Genomic DNA, 18,918 nt, shown 5'->3' on the forward strand with positions numbered 1-18,918 from the left:
CAGTAAGTTTTGATACTTTTGCAAAGACTTCCATGTGTGAGCTCACCAAAGTCTCTGCTCCTTAACTCATGTTCAGCCTGTATTTGGCAGAGGTTTCCTTGATGCCCTGAATGCCAGAAAGTAAACAAACAAAACATTCGTGCCCATGCACACGCACACATGTGAAAGCGAACACACCAAGCCACCCCTTCTTTCCCGACCTGTCACATTGGCTCCACGCTGGAGCTCTTTTTCGACATGCAGTGAGGTTTGCTCTGAGCTTCTGGATCAGCTGGCTTCAAGCTTCATGTCTTTGCAGGTCTCTCCTGAGTATTTGTCTTCTGCTGTGTGTGCATGAAGCTTTCTGAATACCCTTGTGTGCGCAGCTGCTTTTGAATGTCCATGCTTTCCATACCTCTCCTCTAGGCCTTAGATCACCTACTGTGTGTATCCCCACCCACAGTCCCTCGCCCCAGTGTCCTTTACCAACAGCAGCTGTTGCTTTGCCTCTGTGTGTTCTGCATCAGGTGAGGGAGAGGTGAGTGCCTCGGGCCATCTGTTAGGCCCCTGGGACAGGAGAACACATATCCACAATAACTTGCAAGTAAGGCTGGCTCTGCCCCCTTTCATTTGAAGGAGGGAACTAGGAATTTTGCTGCCCTCCCTTCCAAACCCAGACTTCCGCCATGCCAGGGAGGGAGTGGGGCAAGGGTGAGTAGAAACACCACAAAACTTTCCTGCTAGTCTGAAGATGGATTTTGTTGTTGAGCCTTTGCTGGGCTGCTGTAGACATTTGACTAGTTTCCAGAACTCCCACAAAGTTAGTTCTGACAATTCTGCTTGTTGCTGCTGTTGTTTTGTCAGCATTTCTGAGGAAAAGTCAAGAGCATGGAGCTTCCTAGTCCCCCATGTTGCTGATGTCACTTCCTCTGCCATCGTGTGTGTCTTGCCAGTTTCTCATGTTTGATGCCTCGGGACCACAGATAGTTGCTGTAGCCCCAGACATCCCATCTGTGTGTAGGGCAATGGGAAGGGAAGAAGGCCAGAGATCATGCCAGTTGCCTCCAACCCTTTAGTGAGGAAAGCAAAAGCCTTCGAGTTGTGGAAGAGAGGATTCTGGGAAGCCAGTGTGGTCCAGAGCACCAGGAGTCTCTCTCGATCTGGACACTTAGGTTGGCAAAACCTGCCCAGTTAATGGTTCTGTAGCTCAGGAGTCAGTTGAAGGCTTGCGACTTCCAGGGGGAACACTCCAAGGGTAAATTGGACATTGGTTTGGTGAATTTCAGCTCTTGGTATAGCGGTAGCTACCCGTCTTGCGCTCTAGACCCCTGGCTGGCACTGCGCACACGATCATGGAGCAGGCCACACACATGTGGGAGCCAGGGTGAGCAAAAAGAACCCTATCATCCAGAAACTGGGGTCTCTCCTCCGATGGCTCTGGCTGTGTCTGGTCACAGAGGTGTGGACACAGAGGCAAGCGGCTGGTTATTGTTATTACCACCCTAACCCCATTGTCACAAGCTGAAGTAACTTCCAAGGGATTTAAAGAACCAAGGCACCATTATTCCCCGGCTTCTGTTTTTGCTTTTTCCTTTTTCAAGAGCCAGATATTAAACACTAGGACAATTAAAAACAACTGCATGTATGGGGACATTAGAAAGTGAGAGTGCATGCCCAGGGAAAGGCTCAGAAAAGACATTTACACACAGGCAGATGCTTGGCACAGAGACAGCCTACAATAAGCAACCAATGAAACCCAATGAAAACATTAACAAAACTAGCAAACCCTGGGGAGGGAAAGAAACTGGTTTCCACAGTTATCACATTATTAGATTCAAATGCCCAGTGTTCAACAACAACAAAACGTCACAAGGCACACAAAGGAACAGGAAGTATGGTCCATTCAAAGGAAAACAAAGCAACAGAACCTGTCTCTGAAAAAGATCTAATGGCAGATATACTAAGCAAATACTTTAAAACTAAGAGCTGCTCGAAGAAGTAAAGGAAGATGTAGAGAAAGTCAAGAAAATACTGTGTGAACAAAACGAAAATACAAATAAAGAAATAGACAACCTAAAACAAAAACAAATCCTGGAGCTGAAAAATAGAATAGTTGAAATGAAAAATTCGCTGGTGAAATTAAACACAGATTTGAGCAGGTAGAAGAAAGAATCCGTGAACGTGAAGACAGGACACTGGAACTTACTGAGTCTAAGTAAGAGAAAGAGAAAGATTGAGGAAAAACAAACGGAGCCTAAAGGACACATGGGACACAATCAAGCATACTAAAATATGCGTCATGGGAGTCCCTAAAGGAGAGAGAGAAAAAAAGGGCAGAGAGAATATTTGAAGAAAAAAACGGCTGAAAATTTCCCAAACTTGGAGAAAGGCATGAACTCAAAGGGACACACCCCAAGACACGTTACAATCAAATTTACAAAAGCGAAGAGATCATCTTGAAAGCCACAAGACAGAAGCAAATCATCTCCTAACAAGGGGTCCTTAAGAAGATTAGCAGCAAATTTGTAGAGGCTAGAAATGCAGTGGACAGATATATTCGAAGTTGCTAAAGAATAAGAGTTATGAACAAGAGTCATTTTTGCAAAAAACTGTCTTTCAAAAGTGGGAGAAATTAAGACATTCTCAGATAAATAAGTCCTGATGGAGACTGTGACCACTAAACCTGCCCTACAAGAAATGCTCAGCAGAGTCCTGTGATGTGAAATGAGGCCCCTAGAGAATGACTTAGCCAGGTGGAGGAATGAAGATTTAAGATGAGGTGCATACAGGAGGGATTATAAAAGCTAGTTCATTGTAACAATGGTTTATATCGATATTTTTTGTTTATTACATAATGAAGTAAACTAATTAAATTAAAAAACAGTTATTAGTGAGAAAGTTAGTATGACTATATCTTGTTTTGTAACCCCAAATCTTGATTTCTGCATATTTTAAGAGACTACAGCATTTTAAAGAGTGGTAAGCTTATTTTTGGGGGAGCACATGCTGTATAATGCACACGCTGTAATTTTGTGATGACAACTGAAAGAGGTGGGGACAGAGCTATAAAAAAGCAGAGATTTTGTATATTATTTGGAATCAATCTGGTATAAATTCAAATTATTGTTATGACTTTAGAATGTTAAATGTAATCCCCATGGCAACCACAAAGGAAACAGCTATGGAATGAACACAGAAGGAAAGGAGAGGAATTTAAACATTTCACTATAAAATAAGAAAATGAAGGACAAAAAGCTACAGGGTATGTGAAAAATGACACATGGCAGAAGTTAGGCCCTCCCTTTTAAGTTACTAAATTTAAAATAACTATTTTCAATGCAAATGAATTAAACTCTTCAATGAGACATCAGAAGTTGGCAGAATGGGTAAGAAAACCTGATCCAGCCCTGTGCTGTCTAAAGACTTAATTGAGATTCAGATACACCCATAAGGTGAAAGTGACAGAATAAAAAAGATACTCCATGCAAATGTTACCAAAAGAAAGGATGGGCTTCTATAGGCATTCATATACTATTATAGTATACTATACTACACATATTAGTGTGCTGATGTCACACAAAATAGACTCTACATTAAAAAGGTTACAAGAGATAAAGAAGAACATTCTATATTAATAAAAAGTTCAGTATAGGAAAAGTAAGTGGTATAAACATTTATGCACCTAATGACAGATCATCAAAGTCTATGAAGGAAAAATTAATAGAATTTAAGGGAGAAATAAAAGTCTGACAGGAAGAGTAGGAGAGTCCATCCCCCCCCCCCGCCATAATGGATAGGACACCCAGACATGAGTAAGGAAATAGAGGGCATGAACAACACAATAAACCAACTAGATCTAATGAACAAATACGAAGCACTCTGCCCACTGGCAACAAAATACACATTCTCAAATATGCATCCAATTAGTCCACAAATTAAATCTCCACAATTAAAAATTATCATCTGACATATATTCTTTGGTCACAACTGGATAAAGTTAAAAATCAGAAATAAAACTGGAAAGTTCAAACTTGTAGGAATTATACATCACGCTTATAAATAACCAGTGGCTCAAGGAACAAATCACAAAGGAAGTCAGAAAATACGGATGAATGAAAGTGAAAACACAGCATACCAAAACTTAGAGCATGCAGTGAAAGTAGTTACTAAGGTAGAAAGTTACAATTCATAAATGTTTACATTTAAAAAAAGATCTCAAGTCATCATCCTACCTTTACTACTTAAGGAACTAGGAGAAGAGGAACAAACAAAACTCAAAGCTAGCAGGATGAAGGAAGTAATAAAGATTAGAGCAGAGATCAATGAATAGAGTAGGAAAACAGCATAGAAAATTAATGAACCCTAAAGTCGGTTCTTTGAAATGATCAACAACATTGACAATCTTCTAGCTAGGTTGACTAAAGAAAGAGAGAAGCCTCCAATGATTAAAATAAAAAATGAAAGCTGGAATGAGAACTGCCAATACTACAAATATATAGTATTTAAAAAAAATGTTTATTTATTTATTTTTGAGAGAGAGAAAGACCATGTGAGTGGGGGAGGGTCAGAGAGACTGAAAGAAACACAGAATCTGAAACAGGCTCCAGGCTCCAAGCCGTCAGCACAGAGCTTGGCATGGGGTTCAAACCCATGAACCATGAGATCATGACCTGACTGAAGTTGGATGCCCGACTGAGCCACCCAGGTGCCACTACAGATAATGTAGTGTTAATAAGAGAGTACAGAGAGCAATTGTGTGACTACAAATTAAGTAACCCAGATAAAATGGACAATTTCCTAGAAACACAAAACCTATCAAGACGGAATCACGAAAGATTAGACAATCTGAATAGACCTCCAACTCAAAGAGATTGAAGCATTAATAAAAAAAATCTCGAGGCACCTGGGTGGCTCAGTTGGTTAAGCATCTTACTCTTGGTTTTGGATCAGGTTATGATCTCATGATTCAGGAGTTTGAGCCCCACATCAGGCTCTGTGCTGATGGTGTGAAACCTCGTTGGGATCTCTCTCTCTCTCTCTCTCTCTCTCTCTCTCAAAATAAATAAAAAAGAAGATCTTCCAACAAAGGAAAACCTTGGTCCCAATGGCTTCATGGGTGAATTCTACCAAACATTTAAAGGAAAGTTAACACGATCACTCCTCGAACTTGTCCAAAAATCTGAAGAGAAGGAAACACTTAATTTATTTTAAGAAGCCAGCATTACCCCAGTACCAAAGCTAAAGACACTACAAGAAAAGGAAAACTACAGATGGATATCCCTTGTGAATATTGATGCAAAAATCCTCAACAAAATATTGCAGTACATATTAACAGGATTAAACACCATGACTAAGTAAGATTTATCCAGAAATGCAAGGATGGCTCATCATACAAAGATCAAGCCACGTAGTATACTACATCAACTAAATGTAGGGGAAAAGCCCACACGATCATCTCAGTTGATGGAGAAAAGGCATTTGACAAAATCTGACAAGCTTTCTTGATAAAAATGTGCAACTAACCATGAGTAAAAGGAATCCCTCAACATAATGAAAGTCATCTATTAATAAGCCACAGTAAACAACAGACTCGGCGGTGAGAGACTGAGAGCTTTTCCTGTAAGATCAGGAGGAAGACGGGTGGATGCGCATGTTCACGTCTTCTATACAACCTCCTGCTGGAAGTCTGAGCCAGAGTGGGGAGGGGAGAAGAAGAAAAGCATCCAAACTGGAAAGGAAGAAGTAAAATGATCTCTGCTTGTGGATGATGTGGTCTTATGTAAAAATCCCTAAAGACAAGGGGTGTCTGGGTAGTTCAGTCAGTTAAGCATCTGACTTCAGCTCAGGTCATGATCTCACAGGTCATGAGTTGAGCCCTGCATCAGGCTCTGTGTTGACAACTTGGAGCCCGGAGCCTGATTCAGATCCTGTTTCTCCTCTCTCTGCCTGTCCCATGCTCACACTCTGTCTCTCTCTTTTTCAAAAATAAACCTTAAAAAAATTTAAAAACCTAAAGACTTCCCAAAAATACCTGTTGGAATAAATAAATTTAGCAAAGTTGCAAAATCAGCATGCAACAATCAGTTGGATTTTTATACAAGAACAATGAACAATCTGATAAGGAAATTGAGAAAAATAGTTCCATTTGCAATAGCATCGAAAGGAATAAAATACCTAGGAATTTATCTTCACTGAGGAAGTGAAAGATCTATACACTGAAAATCAGAAAGCATTGCTAAAAGAAATTAATGGAGACAGAAATATGGAACAGAATCCAGTGTTCATGGACAAGTTGGAGTAGTTGATCTTGTTATTATCCAAAGTGAGCTACTGATTTAATGCATCCCTATCAAAATTCCAGTGTTGTTTTTTCAGAAACAAAAATCTATCCTAAAATTCATATTGGAATCTCAAGAGACCTCAAGTAGCCAACAAAGCAAAACAAAAACAGACTTGGAAAAAGAACAAAGTTTGAGGACATCACATTTCTGGGTTACCACAAAAATACTAATCAAGACGGTGATGCTGCCTTTAGACAGACATGTAGACCATGGAATAGAATGAACAGCCCATAGTAAGCCCTTGCAAATGTGGTGAAATGACTTTTGACAAGTGAACCAGGACAGTCTTTTCGTGAAATACTTGGAAAAGTAGATATCCACTCAGGGAAATAACGAAAAAAGTTGGAGCCATATTAACACAAGAATTAGCTCAAAATGGATCAAAGATATAACAGCTCAAACTAAAAAACTCTTAGAAGAAACAAAAGCTTTCTGACATTGGATCTGTCAGTGATTCATTGGCTATGACACCAAAGGCACAGTTAGCAAGTTGGCAAATTTGACTTCATGAAATTTTTTGTATCAAAAAATTTTGTGTATCAAAAGCCATTGTCAAGAGTAAAATTGCAACCTACAAGATGGAAGAAAATATTTGCAAACCATGTATCTGATAAAGGACTAATATCCAGACTTTATGACAACTCCTAAACTCAAGAACAACCACAAAAACACCCAATCTGATTAGAGCATGAGCAAAGAGCTTGAATAGACATTTCTCAGGGACGATGTAGGAATGGCCAATAAACCATGTAAAGATACTCAGCATCACTGATCATCAGGGAAATACAAATTAAAACCCAGTGAGATACCACCTCACACCCATCAAGATGGCTGCCATTGAAACAACAGGAAACTACGTGTAGAAAATTTGAAGATGGAGGAACTGGACTCCCCCATCCACTTTTGATGGGAATATAAAATGACACAGCCACTGTGCCATCGATGGATGGATGGATAAGCAGAGTGGGGTATGTCCACACAGTGGAATATCACTCAGCCTTTAAAAAGGAGCTTCTGGCACCTGCTACTACATGGATGAACCTTGAGGACATGATGTTCAGTGCAATAAGGCAGTCACAAGAAAGGCAAGTAGCATGTGATTCCATTCACGTGAGTTGCTTGCAGTGGCCAGAATCGGACAGATAGAAAGCAGAACAGTGGTTGCCAGGGGCTGGGGGAGTAGGGGTTTGGCAGGGAAAGGATTTTATCTTCACAGGACGGAGGTGTCAGTGGATGCACAACAGTGTGAACATACATAATATACTGACCTGTGTGCTTACAGCTGGGTAAGATGAAACTTCATGTTATGTGTCTTTTGTTTTTATTTTTTTTATGTTTTTTAATTTATTTTTGAGAGACAGAGAGAGACAGCACGAGCAGGGGAGGGTCAAAGAGAGACGGAGACACAGAATCCAAAGCAGGCTCCAGGTTCTGAGCTGGCTGTCAGCACAGAGCCCAACGCAGGGCTCAAACTCATGAACTGTGAGATCATGACCTGAGCCGAAGCCGGAAGCTGGATGTTCAACTGACTGAGCCACCCAGGTGACCCATTGTTTTTAATTTAAAAAAAATGCTAATTTTTGAGAGAGAAAGAGAGGTGGAGCATGAGCAGGGGAGGGGCAGAGGGAGAGGGAGAGGGAGACACAGAATCAGAAGCAGTCTCCAGGCTCTGAGCTGTCAGCACAAGAGCCCAGTGTGGGGCTCAAACCCATGAACTGTGAGATCACGACCTGAGCCAGTCACACTCAACTGACTGAGCCACCTAGGTGCCCCAAGGTTACACATCTTGCCACACTGAATGACATCTGCGCAAAGAGCTGTGGTTGTGGGAGGTGAAGGGTGAGTAACAGGCGGGGCGTGGAGTTTATAGTCAGAGAGACTATTCTGTATGATACAGTGGCGGTCGTGTGTCATTGCGCATTTGTAACATCCCACGGACGGTCAACACCAAGAGCCAACTCTAATGTAAGCCACAGGCTTGAGTTAATAATAACATGTCACTATGGGGTAATCCATTGTGATGAATGTGCCCCACAAATGTAAGAGTTAGTAATGGGATCTGCGGGGGGAAGTGAAGGGTGTACGGGAACTCCTGTACTTTCTGCTTTTTTTTTTTTTTCGTAAACATGAGACTGCTAAAAAACAAAAAAATGACACCTATGTGAAAATAAAAGACCTTCACATTGCCCAGAACCAGAACCAGGTCCCAGGGCCACTGCCAGGTACAGAGAAGGCTGGGAGAGCAGAGGACAGTATCCTTCAGCAAATAGCTTCAGGGTTCAGACAACAAGGAAGATAAAGGCTGCCCATAGGTGACCAGACCCCAGATCTCCCCCGGTGGGCTGGCCACCATCTGGGCTGGTCAGAGCACTGCATGCACACCCAGCCAGAGGCCATGGCCCTGTCCTCACCCAGACCTTGCGGCATGCCAGCCTGCACCAGACTCACCTGAACAGACTCCGCCAGGCATCCACCACACCGGAATCCCCGAGGCTTCCTTGCAGGCAGCTGGCACCCCCGCCCCCTCCTACCAACCGACCCTGTTCACTCCTGTCTGGGCCCGAGCAGCATACTCCATCTCCCTGGTAATGAAGGAGAGTTGGAAACTAGGTGTCCTCTTACTCAGTTTGTCATGTCTGACGACAAACGCAGTGCACGGTGAAGGTGAGGCTGCTGACCAGGCGCCACTGGGTTTTGCCAGTGTCCGTTGGGAAGTATTTCAGTCCTGGGGGATCAGTCATCCAAACCCTTCACCACATGCCACAACGCAAGAGTGTGGTAATCACTTGATCTGTCCTAGATTAGCAAATGGGAAGAACTCCTGGGCGGTGCACACAGGGCATGCACCTGCTACTTCTGGCGCTCTAGCCTCATCGCCAGGGTCTCAGTTAAAAAAATTTTTTTAATGTTTTTTATTTATTTGAGAGACAGAGAGAGACAGCGCAAGCAGGGGAGAGTCAGAGAGAGAGGGAGATACAGAATCCGAAGCAGGCTCCAGGCTCTGAGCTGTCAGCACAGAGCTCGATATGGGGCTCGAACCCACGAACCATGAGATCATGACCTGAGCTGGACGCTTAACTGACTGAGCCAGCCAGGGTCTCGGTTTAAATCAATGCCGAGTCGAAGAAATGGAGTTGGACACAAAGACATTAACCCAAAGCTACTGGGATGCCCAGTCTCCAGCTCCTGGAGACTGGATCTGTCACTGGGCAGGACACAAGCCCACGGGAAGTGCGCTGGTCAGAGGGAAGGAGGCATGGGGCGTGCCCTCTCAAAGTCAACGGAAGGAGTGGCAGTTGGGGGAGCACACAGGCTCACAGCTCTGATCTGGGCAGTGGTGCGGCCTCAGAGATGCCGATGTGGGATTGTGGGGGGCATGTTCATCTGCTCAGAGCCCAGGTCTGCTCTCACCCGGGATGTGTTTCAGGGAAGAACCCAGAGACCATGCATCTGGGCTCCCTCTCTGCGGGCCTCTGCCGTCTCTGCCAGCCTCCCCCGTCTCTGTGGGCCTCCATCTGCCAGCCCCCACAGGGACGCTAGGACTAAGCGGGCAGCGGCTCATCACACCAGAGGAGCCTGGGGCTAAAGTTGTCACAGGTCCTCAACTGGTCACTGGAGGAGATGGGGCAGGTGCCCCACAGTCTCCAGGGTCCCTGGCCAGCCCCTGGGCACCCATGCGGCTTCCTTCCCTTGCCCCGTCCCTGCTTCCCTGCTGTTGCCCCGTGGGGTCACCTTCCAGTAAACTGTAGGGCAATCCCTGTGGGCTTCTGGGGGAGGACACACAGGAGCAAAGACAGAAACCCAGGTGGGGCTGGAGTCATTCTGGGGCAGGGCCCACAGGGAGCCGGATGGTGGCCCTGCAGTGAGGATGGCCCTGGGCCAGGACTCTGCCCCTGCCTGTGGCTGACTCAGGGCCTTGGGAGGGGACCTGAGCCCCCTTGGCTCATCTTTCCTGTCACGGCTTGCGTGCCTCCTCTGAGTCAGGCCAGGGTCCATGAAGCACAAGTTTCCTTCCTGCTGCTCGGGGCGGCGGGCTGGCGGGCGGGCGGGCAGGCAGCCACGGAAGGCGCTCCTCACAGCCTCCCTTATCAGCTCAGCCTTGGCAAGGGGGCCAAGGTCTGGCCCGTCTGGTGATAGGAAGAGCCCGAGGGAGGGAGAGAAGGTGTCTGTTGTACACCTGGGGCTCTCGGTGACACTCTGCTCCTGCAGAGATAGGAGGGAAGGGAACGAAATGGGAGAGCCAGGTAGGCAGAGGAGGGCCGTAGCTGTCACATCTGGGACACTGTCAGACCCCTCGGGAGGTGGTCTTACCCCTTCACCCAGAGGAGGGGCTTTGTCACTGGTTACTCCACCCCTAACAGTCAGCCTCCTCTGTTATCAGGTTGCTAATATTAATTAAAAACCATTGCTAAGTTTGACAGTGCAAGGGTGTGTCCCAGCCAAGCAGGCTGGCTCCCCGGAGCGGGCTGGGAGAGAGGGGCTCTGAGACTGGGCTGGGTGAGGGGTGCCAGGGTGTGGCAAGCAGGGGTTCAAGGGGCCTTGCTTTGGGAATCGGGCGAAGAGGAGACCCCCAGTGCCTCCCCAGGAGGTTCGTGGAGAGGGCGGGAGAAAGTGGATCATTAACCAGCTAGGAGCCGTGGGAGGTGCAGGCCTCAGTCCCATTGGCTCCTCACAGTCAGGCCAGGCCCTCCCTAGCGGGGAGGCTGCCTTGCTGAGCACCCTCAGTTTAAGTGTATGTGCTATCTAGACAGTCACTGTGTGTCCCCAGGAGCCACCCCTTGGCCATCCCCGGCTGTCCCCGTGGCCTGTACCTTCCCCCCCCAGCCCCTTCCCAGAGCCAGCATGGCGGACGCTGGACCGAGGGGCTGGGTGCTGTGGGCCCTGCTCCTGCACTTGGTGAGTCCCGGTGCCAGTGGTCACCTCTCCACTGCTGCCGCCGCCGCCGGAGGGGCTATTGGGCAGGGGGCTGCTTGGCCATAGTAAGGAGGGCCCGAGGCTGAGGGGCTGGTCTGTGGATAGATGAGGGACCCTGGGTGCCCCAAAGGAGGAGTGCGGGTGGGGGTCCTGGGCAGCCCACGGTTCTGGATCATGGGGTTAAGTGGACACAAGTTTTGGGGACTGGGGGTACTTGTGTGCCTCCTGTCGCTGGTGCCCCGTGGACATCCTGGCCTGACGTCCAGGTGGAGGGATGAGGGAGGGTCCAGTCCTGGGACGCCGTTTGGGTGGGCTGGGGGTACGTAGGTATCACCTGACCAGGATTCAGCACCTGGGTGGGGAGGAGTTCCCAGGCTCTTGCACATCTTGGGGGGAGGGGACGGTGCAGGGAATGGCTGAAGGCTCTCAGCCCCAAGCAGGTGAGGTAAGGGAAGTTCTGCACAGAATCTCCAAGAGGAGCTGTGATCTGCAGCCCCCAACCTGTCGTGGCTGCTGTTTCTCAGCAGGACCAGGTGGCAGCCTCCAAGGGTGTCTGCCCCATCCGTCCCATTCTCCCTACCTGTTCCCTCACCCTCTGGTGTGACCTTGCTAAATGCAGGTCTGTCCGGCCACCTCCCTCTCCTCAGTAACCCCATCACTCCGGACAAAAGCCTGGCTCATCCATCCATCACCCCCAAATGCTGCGGGGGCGTCCCGCCCCTACCCGGGTCTCCAGACTGTGCACCCCATGCCTGCTCCTGCCCCGAGGCCGTCTACCCTCCCCTGCTGTACCCTCCCTGGCCTCCCGCCACTGAGTGGCGCTGGCCCAGTGGTGACGTCGCCCTGCCCCGCAGGCCCGGGCCGAGCTGTACACACCCATCCACCATCCTGGCTACTGCGCCTTCTATGAGGATTGTGGCAAGAACCCAGAGCAGTCTGGAGGCCTACCTCCTCTGTTCAACGTGTCCTGCCTGTCCAACACGCCCGCCCGCCGTGTCGCCGGTGAGCACCTGGCCCTCCTGCGGCGCATCTGTCCTGGGCTGTACACCGGCCCCAATACCACCTATGCCTGCTGCTCCGCCAAACAGCTGGTGTCCCTGGAGGCGAGCCTGAAGCTGGCCAGCGGACTCCTCACGCGCTGCCCCGCCTGCTCTGACAACTTCGTGAGCCTGCACTGCCACAACACCTGTAGCCCCAACCAGAGCCTCTTCGTCAACGTGACTCGCGTGGCCACGCGCGGGGGCGGCCAGCCGCCGGCCGTGGTGAAGTATGAGGCCTTCTACCAGAGCAGCTTCGCCAGGCGGACCTACGACTCGTGCAGCCGGGTGCGTGTCCCCGCGGCGGCCACGCTGGCTGTGGGTGCCATGTGTGGCGTCTATGGCTCCGCCCTCTGCAACGCTCAGCGCTGGCTCAATTACCAGGGGGACTCAGGGAATGGCCTGGCCCCCATGGACATCACCTTCTACCTCTGGGAGTCTGGCCAGACGCCAGGGAGCGGGATACAGCCACTGAACGGGGAGGTCCTGCCGTGCAATGAGTCCCAGGCGGATGGCACGGCCGCCTGCTCCTGCCAGGACTGTGCCGCCTCCTGCCCGGTCATTGCCCAGCCCCAGCCCCTGGACTCCACCTTCTACCTGGGCCAGATGGCGGGTGGGCTGGCCCTCGTCATCGCCCTCTGCTCCGCCTTCGCCGTGCTTACTGCCCTCCTGGCGGGGCCCCACCTAGCCTCCTGCTGGCGCAAGGGCAAGACGCAGGACTCCACGGCGGGCACCAGCCTCTCCGACAGACTGAGCCTATCCACGCACAGCTTCCTGGGCCGGTGCTTCCAGGACTGGGGCACGTGGGTGGCCTCGTGGCCACTGACCGTCCTGCTGGTGTCCATCGCTGTGGTGGTGGCTTTGTCTGGAGGCCTGGCCTTCGTGGAGCTGACCACGGACCCTGTGGAGCTGTGGTCGGCCCCCAACAGCCAGGCCCGGAGAGAGAAGATGTTTCACGATGAGCACTTTGGCCCCTTCTTTCGAACCAACCAGGTGATCCTGACGGCGCCCCAGCAGCCCGGCTCCAGGTACAACTCCCTGCTGCTGGGGCCCAAGAACTTCAGTGGGGTCCTGGCCCCCGAAATCCTGCTGGAGGTGCTGGAGCTGCAGGAGACCCTGCGGCACCTCCAGGTGTGGTCGCCTGAGGAGAAGCGGAATGTGTCGCTGCAGGATATTTGCTTTGCACCCCTCAACCCACACAATACCAGTCTCTCCGACTGCTGTGTCAACAGCCTCTTGCAGTATTTCCAGAACAACCGCACGCGCCTGCTGCTCACAGCGAACCAGACGATGATGGGGCAGACCTCCCAAGTGGACTGGAGGGACCACTTTCTCTACTGTGCTAAGTGAGTCCTCACCGGCTGGCCCCAAGGGGTGGCGGGGGCCTGCTGTGTGCAGCGGGGCTCGACCCGGCCCCTGGGGTTCTGTGTGGCCCCGCATCCCCTTGTTAGGGGCTGCAACACTCCCTTCCTCTCCATGATCCTCCCTGGGGCCTCCCCAGGGGCTCCCACTGGCTGGCTCGTGGCCGTCATGGCCTCCCCAGTTCTGACCCCGCTCAGACAGAGCAGTGGCATCCTTGTGTGTTCTTGCTTTGAGTGTGACAGTGATGTGATGGGCCCATACACGTGTGTGCTTCTGTGTCTCCTCTTTGCTTCTGTGCAGACCCCAGGACTGCAGGGTCACCCAGCAGAGACGGGCTTGTGTCAGCCTGGCTGGGTGCCTTCATGCAGGGTGCAGCACACACCAGTGTTGGGGGTTCCGTCCGAAGCTGCCTCCACGCTGCTGCACTGCAAATGGGATGGTAGTGAGGCTCCTGGGCCTTGGGGCTGGGAGTGAAGGCTCACCCGGTGGGGATGGGGGGAGGCGTGGGGGCGGGCAGCAGTCACAGCTCCCTGAGGTTGTAGTGTTGACACTGTGACAAGAGACTGAAGACCCTGGGGAGCTCTGACACAGGTAGAGGCTATGTCTACTGACATCTACCACATGATGAAATGAAATGATATGTTCTAGCTCTTTAAAAATGACAGTAACAAGCCCCGTTACACGTCAACATAAATAGCATGCTTTTATGAAAACTAACCATATTTTCCAAACAAGAAGAGTCACTGATACATGTGACATTGTTTTACATCTCTTGGTGTAAACAAATCTCTTTGGTGGCTTGTTTAATGGGAGGTAGCTGGCTTCTGGCTTCTGTGTGTGGTCTGCCGTAGTGAATCTCTGGCCTCACCGCTGTGTGGCCAGACAAGGGAGAAGCGTCATGGGAGTCTCTCCACGTACTTAGTGGTTTTCTTTGATAGACGTCAACACTCAGCACGTGGTTTTTCCTAAATATTAGTTGCACTATGGAGTCTGAAGGCACATCCTGAACTGTCTCTACCCCTCATGCCTGATGGCAAATGAAGGGGGGAAAGGCAGAAATCATCTTAGTGTTACTATGAAAATAGTTTTGATACCGCACTGAAAACTACTGGATTAGGTGAGGGACCCAAGGTTCCACCCCTCAGGAAAGTCCAAGTTTGGGCCACTTCCTAGAGTCGGTGTCTTGGGCCCAGCTGGTCCTCAGAACTGGCAGGGCAGGGAGGGATCTCTGGCCCCAGGTCCAGTCCTCGTGCTGGCTTTATTTTGATTTTGGATGCTCACAACAACTCTTGAGTGGTCAGATTATCCCCGTTCCAGAGACAGGAAAACTGAGGCCCAGGGGTGTGATGAGCTGCTCAAGGCCACATAGCAAGCAGCACACCCAGGACAGCTGGTGACCCACATGCGCACTCATAAAGATCAGTTTGTCTGGGTACCCCCACACACGCGTGCAGGGAGGCGCAGCAGAGATGTGCCCACGGTGGCCGGGCTAGTAATTTGTCTGCAGGAAAGATTTGATCTCAGGGCCTGGCGGGGCAGCAGGCTGAGCATTGCGAGGCTGTCTTACAGGATCGGAGCTCATGCCAGACTCCCAGGGCTAAGTCCTGGTGCCCCCAGGCAGGCTGCGCGTGTGACAGTTGTGCACCTGCCTTGTCTGCAATGTGATCTGGAGCCTGCAGGGTCGGGTGGGTATGAGTGGAGAGCTCACGCAGCCCTGGTCACAGAGCTCTGGTCCACTCAGGGTCAGGTCAGGGGAAATTTGGGGGCAGAAATGGTTCTGACCACGGGGTCAGATGACAGTGCTGGCAGTGTGGGGCTGGGTGCTGGGTCTGGAAATGGGTACAGGGCCAGGAAAGGTCCTTCCTTCTACCCCCTCACCCCCCAGTGCTCCACTCACCTTCAAGGATGGCACAGCCCTAGCCCTGAGCTGCTTGGCTGACTACGGGGGCCCTGTCTTCCCTTTTCTTGCTGTGGGGGGCTACAAAGGTAAGCTGAGCGGCTCCAGGGGAGGCCAGCAAGGGGGCAATATGGGACAGGGACGGTGGGCTGGAGGGTGAAAATACTGATGGGCTCTCACTGCCTGGGGTTGGCCAGGCTTGTGGGGGGCTGGCGGGGGCCACGGAACTGCTACCTTTTTAATCTTCTCCCAGCTTGCTCAGGTCCTCTGGTTCTGTGCCTGAGTTCACAGGCTTGCCCTTGGCTGAAAGAGGGAAGTGGGGTGGAGGGGTTAGACAATGGATGGTTGGGGAGGGAAGCAGGGGTGCTGCTAGAAGGGGGAGGGGAGCAGGGGTGAGGCTGGGGTAGGGAGGGGAGCAGAATGAGGCTGGAGTGGGGAGGAGTGCAGGAGTGCTGCCTGAGTTGGGGAAAGGAGCAGGGGTGAGGCTGCAGTAGATGAGGGGAGCAATGGTGAGCAGGGTTGAGGCTGGAGTGGGGGATGGGAGCAGGGGTGAGCAGAGGTGAGGCTGGAGTGGGGAGGGGAGCAGGGGTACTGCTGGGGTGGGGGATGGGAGCAGGGGTGAGGAAGGAGGGTGGCTGACCATTTCTTATCCCAGGGAAGGACTACTCTGAGGCAGAGGCCCTGATCATGACCTTCTCCCTTAACAACTACCCCCCTGGGGACCACCGGCTGGCACTGGCAAAGCTCTGGGAGGGAGCCTTCTTGGAGGAGATGAAAGCTTTCCAGCGGCGGACTGCCGGCAGATTCCAGGTCACATTCATGGCGGAGGTAGGCTTCAGGGTCCCTGGCTCTCGAGGGGCAGGCAACCCCGGGTGGCTTGGATGGGTCCCTGTGTCCCTGTCTTGGATGCCCCCCTCTTAAGTGACCCTGGGCCCGTGGCCACCCACGGGGAGGACAGGACCCAGCGGCCTGTCTGGGCTCAAGGAGTGCTGGGGTCAGCGGGGCTGGGGGTGTGCGTCCACAGCGCTCCCTGGAGGACGAGATCAGCAGCACGACAGTCCAGGACCTGCCGATCTTTGGGGTCAGCTACATCGTCATCTTTCTGTACATCTCCCTGGCCCTGGGCAGCTACTCCAGCTGGCGCCGGGTGGCGGTGAGGATCCCGGGGCCCCAGCTGGGTGGGCTGGTCTATCTGGGCATCCGGAACCTTCCCAGAGCAACGCAGACACCCCTTCAGCGGCTCCCCAAGGAGTAATACTTCTGTTCAAAAGGCTGCGTGATTGATTCCCATCCTGCTCAGGCTCCGGCAGCAGGTGCACAGCTGGCCTGTGTGGGGGGACGCGGGAACCCAGAGACTCTCCTAGCACACCTGCCCTGGGCCCACCACCCTTCTCCAGCTCGGGGTGGGGGCACCTGGGGCGGCTGAGGAGGCTGATCCTGGCCCTGTTGCAGGTGGACGCCAAGGCCACGCTGGGCCTGGGCGGGGTGGCCGTGGTGCTGGGAGCGGTCACGGCGGCCATGGGCTTCTTCTCATACCTGGGCGTCCCCTCCTCCCTGGTGATCCTGCAAGTGGTGCCTTTCCTGGTGCTGGCCGTGGGGGCCGACAACATCTTCATCTTCGTGCTCGAGTATCAGGTGAGAGGGCAGAGCCCCCCCTCTTCTCACCAACACAGCCCTGTGGGTTTGGGCCTCTCTCCTGTACTCTCCTGCACCAGCATTCATGTCTACAGTTCCATGGAAAACGGAATGTCCTGTATCTTGCACACACGTGTGTTCCTTCCATGTGTGCTGACATGCCCTGGGCTGAGCGTCACTCCTCTGTAGCAGTCCACAGACTCGCAATCCCCATGGACTTAGCCTCTCCTGTTGGTGCATGTTTAGGGACCCAGGGATGTGTTGGAAGGGACCAAGCACATCTCCTGGCCAGACCCTGAGAAGGAGGGTGTTCCCGGGGTCTGCTGCTCACTGGGGCGGGGTCTTCTGGCCAGGGCTGGGCCCTTCCTGCCAGTCTTGGATGCTATCCCTGATGTCCTCACACAGAGGCTGCCGCGGAGGCCCGGGGAGCAGCGAGAGGTGCACATCGGCCGCGCGCTGGGCAGGGTGGCCCCCAGCATGCTGCTCTGCAGCCTCTCCGAGGCCATCTGCTTCTTCCTTGGTGAGGCCGGCAGCCCCTCCCCGCCAGGGCGGTGCACGTGGGCGGCCCCTGCCCTAGGTGCTGCGAACAGTTGAGTGGTCGCAGAACCTGAGATTCACCACTGCACCCCCAGGGGCCCTGACCCCCATGCCAGCGGTGAGGACCTTCGCCCTGACCTCCGGCTTGGCCATCATCCTGGACTTCCTGCTGCAGGTGTCGGCCTTTGTGGCCCTGCTGTCTCTGGACAGCAGGCGGCAGGAGGTAGGCTGGGGCAGGACCCGGGGACCCGCCTGGCAGAGCCAGGCTTAGAGAGTGGGGCTGGCTGCAGGGACGGCATGTGGGGTGTGTGGGCCGTGTGGCCCCCAGGGCCCACGGAGAAGCAAGTTTGCTTTGATAAAATTTAGGGGAAGAGGATCAAACCTGCAAGGTACAAAAGGCCGAGAAAAGCTAGAAGTGATATGTTGAGAGGGATGGTGAAGAGTTTAGTGGTGTTTTATCACCGTAGAAAATAAAAGCTGAGAACAGCTTGCTGGCACGTCCCCCCACCCCCGACCTGTGAGGTGGCGCCACCACAGGAGGGAGGTGGACCCAGGCTCTGCTCTGGGACCACCGTGAGGGGGCTGCTTCCCCGCAGGCCTCCCGGATGGATGTCTGCTGCTGCGTTGGTGCCCGGGAGCTGCCTCCACCTGACCAAAGCGAGGGGTTCCTGCTCCGATTCTTCCGCAAGTTCTATGTCCCATTCCTGCTGCACCGGGTCACACGGGTGGTCGTGGTGAGTGCGGTGGGGGTGGGGTGCCTGCCCACGGGTCCTGAGCTTGCCTGGTGAGGGGCGGCTGGGATGCCAGTGGCCGGCTCCAGAGCACCCCCCACCTCCGCAGCTGCTGCTGTTCACCGGCCTGTTTGGAGTTGGACTATACTTCATGTGCCAGGTCAGCGTGGGACTGGATCAGGAGCTGGCCCTGCCCAAGGTGAGCTGCACCCCGTGATCCCACTGGGTGGCCTGGGGTCCAGGAGGTCAGTGCACACTGCTGGTGCCGGGCATGGGTGGCAGGGGAGGGGGGGGTGGGGCCTGTTCACGGTAGGGGCCCGGGAGAGCAGCTGAGCCGGAATGTGAAAGCGCAGGGGTAGGTGCCAGCTCCAGGCCTCATGGGGGGCAGGAGCAGGCCATAGGGGCCAGCCGAGTGGGGCAAGCATCCAGGTGGACCGACGGCTCACCAAGTGCCTGCCCTGTGCTGGGCACGCCACCTCCTCAGG

General features: G+C 52.3%; 1 protein-coding gene across 1 annotated transcript in view; it reads left to right on the forward strand.

The window, feature by feature from the left end:
• Positions 1-11,162: 11,162 nt before the first annotated feature.
• Positions 11,163-18,918, forward strand: part of NPC1L1 (NPC1 like intracellular cholesterol transporter 1) — a 14,965-nt gene continuing 7,209 nt past the window's right edge. The window contains exons 1-10 of the mRNA XM_029914734.1: positions 11,163-11,216; positions 12,089-13,617; positions 15,519-15,619; positions 16,186-16,358; positions 16,555-16,683; positions 16,983-17,165; positions 17,571-17,685; positions 17,798-17,925; positions 18,299-18,436; positions 18,543-18,632. Coding sequence (XP_029770594.1) covers positions 11,163-11,216; positions 12,089-13,617; positions 15,519-15,619; positions 16,186-16,358; positions 16,555-16,683; positions 16,983-17,165; positions 17,571-17,685; positions 17,798-17,925; positions 18,299-18,436; positions 18,543-18,632 — 2,640 coding nt within the window. The remainder of the gene's footprint in view (positions 11,217-12,088; positions 13,618-15,518; positions 15,620-16,185; positions 16,359-16,554; positions 16,684-16,982; positions 17,166-17,570; positions 17,686-17,797; positions 17,926-18,298; positions 18,437-18,542; positions 18,633-18,918) is intronic.

The sequence above is a fragment of the Suricata suricatta genome, chromosome 2, assembly GCF_006229205.1.
Source record: "Suricata suricatta isolate VVHF042 chromosome 2, meerkat_22Aug2017_6uvM2_HiC, whole genome shotgun sequence".
Lineage (NCBI taxonomy): Eukaryota > Metazoa > Chordata > Mammalia > Carnivora > Herpestidae > Suricata > Suricata suricatta.